Source organism: Micropterus dolomieu, linkage group LG09 (assembly GCF_021292245.1).
Source record: "Micropterus dolomieu isolate WLL.071019.BEF.003 ecotype Adirondacks linkage group LG09, ASM2129224v1, whole genome shotgun sequence".
Classification (NCBI taxonomy): domain Eukaryota; kingdom Metazoa; phylum Chordata; class Actinopteri; order Centrarchiformes; family Centrarchidae; genus Micropterus; species Micropterus dolomieu.
In genome coordinates this window covers 24,985,499-24,992,543 of record NC_060158.1, presented here as the reverse complement: position 1 = coordinate 24,992,543, position 7,045 = coordinate 24,985,499, and the positions used below count along the sequence as shown (strand labels likewise).

Here is a 7,045-nt window from a genome sequence, read left to right as displayed (position 1 = left end):
TAAGGCAGTGCTGGAAAATAACGGTGGCCCCACAATATATTGACATTTTGGGCCCAATTTGGACATTTTCACTTTTGTTGGCGGTTTAGACATTAATGGCTGTGTGATGTGTTATTTTGAGGGGACAGCAAATTTACACTGTTATACAAGCTGCACACTCACTACTTTACATTGTAGCAAAGTGTCATTTCTTCAGTGTTGTCACATGAAAAGATATAATCAAATATTTACAAATATGTGAGGGGCAAGACAACTGTCAAATTATTACTATGATGAAAAGTAGGTAGTGGAACAACATGCCTGGTAGTCAGTCTGTTTTGTTCTGCCTGGCAGACAAATTCATGGGTTTCCAATAATGCCCGGGCAGTTTGAATGGAGAGGCACCTCCTTGGTCGGGTCAGGGTCTTTTGTGATAAGATTTATAGAAGGGTGTTGTTTTGCTAGGTGCTTCAGAAGATTAGAATAAGTGGTCTTTGATGTGGATAAAGTTCTCACATCTGCATGAAGATTAGATTCACCACCATACTGTAGTCCTTGATCATGGGGATGGAAACATAATGTCCATATTTCCAGGGCAGCAAGCTCACATTGCCTAACTGTCAACTGTTATGCTAATTGACCCTTCGCTAAGCCACAACCCCAAATACAAAGCTGGCCAATCACAGCACAGTATATGACTCACTCTAACTGAGGTCTGACACTTTCATGGGTGTGCTCCATTGACTCGTATGCAAAAACATTAGTTTTCTAGCTTTTTTTGGCTGTATTTTTCTAAGATCTGGTCAAACGCTGTTCCTGGGGCACTTGTAATAGTTACAGTCGCTACCCAGATAGGTTGATAGGAGAAGTACGATTTATTCTCTTTCCAAAAGCTAAAATAAATCCAGACAAATGTCGGCTATAGATTGTTCCTACTGTAATTCCTAATGCTAGCTAACTTTCTACTGAATTTAACGTAATAAAGCCCTGCTGTTCTGCTTTTTAATGATTGTAATAATGAATAGAGGCCTACCCAGCTGTACAGGAACAGTGTTGATCCTTAATATTGTTGTCTTTTGTCTTCACTTGTACTGTGTGATTGGTAGGCTTAAGCTTCTATCTTTCATTTTTTTCACTTCCGTTTAAGTCAGTTTGAGCCAGTTTGACAGCGTGAATACAACCTTCAAATGTATAACGTATGTATAATGTATATCTGCTTCTTTCTGAGATCGCTTTTTCCAACAAATTTAACAATATTTCTCCGGGAAGTGCAGTAATAGACAGTAGCAGCGGCAACAGTTTGTCGGACTTAGCAACAGTAAGGAGGGCGGGGCTTAGCGAAGGGTCAGTTGATTGATGCATTGTGCCGCCATGATGTTAGATCATATATTAGGGAATAAGAAACGAGTTAGGAACCTATTTAAATTTCAGTAATTGTAATTGTGTTAAATTTATACAATCAGTTACATTTCTAGTTACCGCCAAAAGTACTGGAATTCCACTTTGTTGCTTTGTAACAAAAATGTCTAACTCATGTACAATCAGCACAGATAAACTTCATGTGGTGAATGTAGTAATCCGAGGGCACAGTAATCTGTTACCCCTAACCGTGCATCTGAGACACAGCTCTTGTTTTTTAATGTTATTTTTTACTCTGTTGCTAATGGCACAGCAGCAGCCCGTGTGTCTTAACCACCTGTTTCCAGGCTATTTCTAATGACATCCACGAAGCTTTTGCCAGACTCTCACATTACCACCTTAATGTTACGGTTTCCTCTTTGGTAGATTACTGCCCTGGTGTTAATATTCCCACCGGAAACCTTACATCTCATAGATTTTGCTGCATTACTAAGGCCATGCAGGAATATGTTCATGTTGTCCTCATCCAGTTGCCTCGCTAATTGCACAGAATGCTTTCAGAAGAGCTGAATCCACACAACTTAACCACCGGCTTTCAGTGACATCGGCTGGACAAACTGGCAGCATTAGTGCTGTTCAAGCTCTCATGCTGCTGGCATTACCATAGCTACAGCTCTTGTTTGTTGCACAAGGGAGTGTCCTTTCTAAACCACCTAAATATGATCTGTGGTTACACCACTTCACATCACACGCTGTGCAATGTACACTCACGTGCACACACTCTCAGACTCACACAAGGACCTTACCAGTGATGGCAAGGATTTTTTTCCCACTGGCAGCAAATCTAACAAAAGTTGAATGGCCAACAAATGGCTGTATTTTCCAGTTATTCAGTAATGCTGTGATTTTAATCTTTCTCCAAAAAGCCACAAACACAGTGGCTGCAGGGTGTGGTGGGACTGACCCAATTAAACCTCAGTATACCCAGAGAAATCTGACAAAACCATAACTCAACCTCACGACTCAAGAGCTGTGGGCTTGTTTATGTGTGTATGATAGACTGTCTTGAGCCCAACAAGGCTATTTTACTATGTTGCTGCAGGGTTCGACCTGATGGAGTACTTCAATGTGAGAGATATTCTTGGAACCAAAGATGATGAAGGCCAAAGTTCTTATGTCCGCCTTGGCACCATGCCCATTGTACAGCAAACAGAGTAAGTGACCATCCTGTTGTTCTGCAAACAATACAGTGCACATTAAATATTCTTCTAAGTATTTGTAAAGCATTTTAAAAAGATTGTAATATTGTGGAAACCATATGAAACCATATTATCATCTGGTTGCTGCTGTTTACATTCACCTCAGATGCAAATTCAAAAAAGCACTGTGGAATGTTTGGGAGTACACGTGTAAGTATATATGTATGTAAATAACTGTATATATTGTTTTATTTTATTTGATATGTTAGCATGAAGGAACTACAAATTTCGTTTTGTTATGCAGCCTTGTGCTGTACAACCTTGTACCTTGAAAGGTTTTTCTTCTGTAATTTTATTTTATAAATGAAACTTTCATATGTTCTAGATTCATTACACATAAAGTGAAATATTTCAAGCATGTTGTTTGTTTTTGTTTTAATCTTGATGACTACAGCTTACAGCTCATGGGAATCAAAACTCTAGTATCTCAAAATATATCTGAATTTTAGAATAAAGAATTTATGATACAGAATTTTCGACCTGAGCCTTTTAATCTCTCAGTCTGGTTCTGGTGCTAACAATTAAATTTCGACAATATTCTTTTTTAAAAAAGAATATCTTTCACTAGTAAAGTCATGGCCAGAGTAACCTGTTGGGGAACCACAGGGCAAACATTTGCTGCTACTGAATTGGGTTTGTATATCATTTCTAAACTTTAATGGGTTCACTGCAGCTGTAGAGCATCACATATACAGTTTATGTTAGCAGTAACAATGTGCTCTTCTTCTGCAGAGATGTGTTTCCTCAAGGGTTGCCCGATGAATATGCCTTTGTGACGACATTCAAATTCAGGAAAACCTCAAGACGTGAAGACTGGTACCTCTGGCAGGTTTTTGACAAATACGGAATCCCACAGGTGGGTCAGCCAAATGTCCATGTAACTTTTCTCTTCTTCTAAAACTGTTACATGTCCCCCAAATCCTATCTTAAAAAGCAACAATTTGAGATGTCTAAACCTTGTACCTTCAACTGGCTTTATTATGTACTGTTATGTATATTGTGCCTCCACAGAAAACAAGGTTTAAACTCTTTGTATTTCTCTACCTGTCGGCTTGAAGTTGACTGACTGATCGTTTACATTATCCTGCCTCTGACTTGTCAGGTGTCCATCCGCCTGGATGGCGAGAACAAGGCGGTGGAGTACAATGCTGTCGGCTTGACAAAAGATGCTGTCAGAACTGTGTTCAAGAACCCTGAGGTTGACAACCTGTTTGATCGCAACTGGCACAAGATTGCCCTCAGCGTGGAAGCCAAGTCTGTGTCTCTGTACCTGGACTGCAAGCACATCCAGACTTTGCCCATCGAAGAAAGGGACGACATTGATATCCAGGGAAAGACAGTGATTGGGAAGAGGCTGTATGACAGTGTTCCAGTTGATGTGAGTCTTTACCTGCATGTGTGGTAGTTTAGCATACTCATGTAGTGAACCAAGGTTCATTTCTCGTTGTTATTCTGTTATCAACTGTCTGTCTGTGTCCATGCAGTTTGACCTCCAGAGGATGATGATTTACTGTGATTCCAAGCACGCAGAGCTGGAGACCTGCTGTGATCTACCCAATGGACCTGTGAGTATTGTAGGCAGTGTCAAATATTTCCTGCCATATCTAGTTCCACCATGGAGATTCATTAAAGATTTGGCTGTCTAACAGTAGACATAGGCGAGCGTGGTATTGATCTTCCCATCTAACTCTCGCAAGAACAGGAGGAAGTGTATTTCCCAAATTTCAAACTATATCATCCCTGATTTCCACTCGAGTAATAAATGTAAAATTCACAGATGTGGATTACTTTACAGACTCCAGCTGTCTCCACAGAGTGTGGTAGGACTGCTTTCTGTTCTTTTGCTCCATATTTATGGAACAAATTGCAGAGCAAGTTAAACAAGTTAAACACTCTGGTGTCACTAACCCAATTTAGAAATATTATGTAGAATCATTATGATGATTCATGCAATTGTTTCCATTGATTTGTACGTCTTGGTTTTGTATGTTTTAATTAAGCTTTTGCTTTTTGTATGTTGTAACAAATTTTTAACTATGACTTGTTTGTGTGTCTCCTGTACATGTTAACATGTGTACACAGGGCACAGCCTAAAAGGAGACTCTGGTCTCAGTCTGTTTTCTTAGACAATATAAAATAAATAAAACTTTAAAAAGCAATCAACTGCTAAGCTGCACTGATTCTAGCTTCCCAAATGTCTATTACAACATGTGTGAAAGCCAGAGTGGCTTAAAGTTCATCAGATATTCCTGAAACCACTACTGCTACAATATTTTTGGGCTGACCATTACTTATGGCATAAATCGTGTCATTTCAGTGTCCTAAGAAAGTTGTGACAGAGGCCCCCCCTATAGAGATCCCCACTCCAACACCTACTGTTGGGGAGCAAAAAAGAGGCCCTGAAGTGAACTGCTCGTGCCCTGCAGGAGTGAAGGTAAAGCCTCCTGATTTTACTAGACTGTATCCCCGTCTGTGAGTTCCACAGATGAGTAGGAATCCTTTCTTTAATGGCTTTCAAGAGACGACTGTGGTTTCATTTCTCACAGGGAGAGATCGGTGTACCCGGTGTTGCAGGTCCTAAGGGTGAAAAGGTCATCTATCATTGGCTTTCAGTACAAGTTTGTGTGTGACAAAAGACTACAGTTTCAATATGTTCCAGAGTTGATTGTTCTACTTTTTTACTGTGTGAACATGCCTACATTTTCAGGGTGACACTGGCCCTAAGGGTGCCCTCGGACCGTCAGGAGCCAAAGGAGTAAAAGGAGAAACTGTATGAAATCTTAAAGTGTGCATTTACAAGTGTTGTTTTGTTTTTTATGGACAGATAAGCTAACTGATTGCGTGTCAGCTCATCCTGCTTAGTGCTTTGTTGGTACTGTACAGTAGACATACTATGATACACATTTCAGATTGAACGCCTTTCAGCTATTATCTTATCTGCTTTTCTTCCTTTCTGCCTCGACAATAATTGATCCGTATTGATTAATTATTTGCAGGGCAACGTAATCTCTGTCAAAGGTGACAGAGGTGAGAAGGTAAGTAAACCTGCTCTTCCTGGCGCTGCATGAGCATCATGCTAACCCACATACGTTTGTCTCTGTGCTAGAGCTGCAACAATTAATCGATTAATTGTCAACTATTAAATTAACTGCTAACTATTTAGATAATAATATTTTAATAAAAGTTAAAATTCTTCCAGCCTCTTAAATGTGAATATTTTCTGGTTTCTCTACTCTTCTATGACAGTAAACTAAATATTTTTGAGCTGTGGACAAAACAAAACATTTTAGGAAGTCATCTCTGGCTTTGGGAAACACTGATTGACCTTTTTTTTAAACCATCTTCTGACATTTTATAGACCAAACATCTAATCAATTAATTGAGGAAATAATCGACAGATTAATCTACAATTAGGTGCAGCCCTACTCTGTGTATATTTTATATGCATGTAGATCTTTATTTCTTAAAAAAAATCACATTTTCTATCTTTCCCTTTTCTTTTGCTTCATGTTTTTCTTTTATGTATGTTATTATACATTCAACCTCTTTTCTGTCAGGGAGTGGCCAGGAAAATGCTCATAGCTGTTCTTGTCAGAATTAAAGGACGTGTTACCACAGAGGATGTGTAGCAGAGAGGGCAGGCCTACGCAGATGCCCACCCACCTCAAATCACAGCCTCTGTTCTGCTTGGCACTGCCAGCTGGGAGTCGCAGAGTATAATTTATTTCTTGAGACAAAATCTTTGGCATGCATCATTCAAGCTGTCCAGGGAGGGACACTTAAAATGGCCACAAGAGGTCTAGAAGACGAGACATGGTCTTCTCACTTGTGGCTGTGATAGTTTTGCAAATGCATCTGTATATTCTTTTGGATAATACAGAGGTACCTTTAGTATATACCTCTAGAGATCCATCTTATTTTAATGTTAGTAATGTAGTCAGCTGAACTCATTTCATGATAAATTTATTTTCATTTCATAGTTCTTGCTGCTGGAGACCTTGCTGGTTTGATAAAACTGCATTAAAGCAAACTTTAATGTGGAGCATCCCTGTTGCTTTTCTATTTCTTACTTTTTGCATGAGCATCTGTCTTCACTTTCTCCCAGAGAAGGCTGCAATTTGTTGTTGTAAACTTTTCAAAAGCTGGTGCAAAAACATGACGTAAGCCGACTTCAAGCTGTGGTTAAAAATGGCTATGTCGGTCATCGAGTCGCATGGGGTGAAAGTGAATCCATCCTGCTTTGATTGCTTCTAATTGCATCTTTAACCGACAAGAACAGTCAATTCCCCGTGTAGCAGTGTTGTTATAGATAATGTCTTTTTTGCTATAGGGCACAGCAGAGCGGGGACCTTTCTCCTAATCTCTATGATGAAAGAAATGACGTGTGTTAAAATGATATAAGCTCCTAAAGTAATTAAAGGGCAACCTTCTGTGACTTGTAAAGTGCT

At 39.5% G+C, this 7,045-nt stretch overlaps 1 protein-coding gene across 3 annotated transcripts in view; it reads left to right on the top strand.

The window, feature by feature from the left end:
- The first annotated feature begins 2,523 nt into the window (after nucleotides 1–2,523).
- The window catches only part of col22a1 (collagen, type XXII, alpha 1), a 41,307-nt gene continuing 36,785 nt past the window's right edge, over nucleotides 2,524–7,045 (top strand). For 2 of the 3 annotated variants that reach the window (XM_046058711.1, XM_046058709.1), the window contains exons 1-6: nucleotides 2,524–2,552; nucleotides 3,330–3,453; nucleotides 3,700–3,975; nucleotides 4,082–4,162; nucleotides 4,915–5,031; nucleotides 5,144–5,188. In XM_046058711.1, coding sequence (XP_045914667.1) covers nucleotides 2,530–2,552; nucleotides 3,330–3,453; nucleotides 3,700–3,975; nucleotides 4,082–4,162; nucleotides 4,915–5,031; nucleotides 5,144–5,188 — 666 coding nt within the window. In that variant the 5' untranslated portion in view covers nucleotides 2,524–2,529. The remainder of the gene's footprint in view (nucleotides 2,553–3,329; nucleotides 3,454–3,699; nucleotides 3,976–4,081; nucleotides 4,163–4,914; nucleotides 5,032–5,143; nucleotides 5,189–7,045) is intronic. The other variant, XM_046058712.1, reaches the window with a different exon arrangement.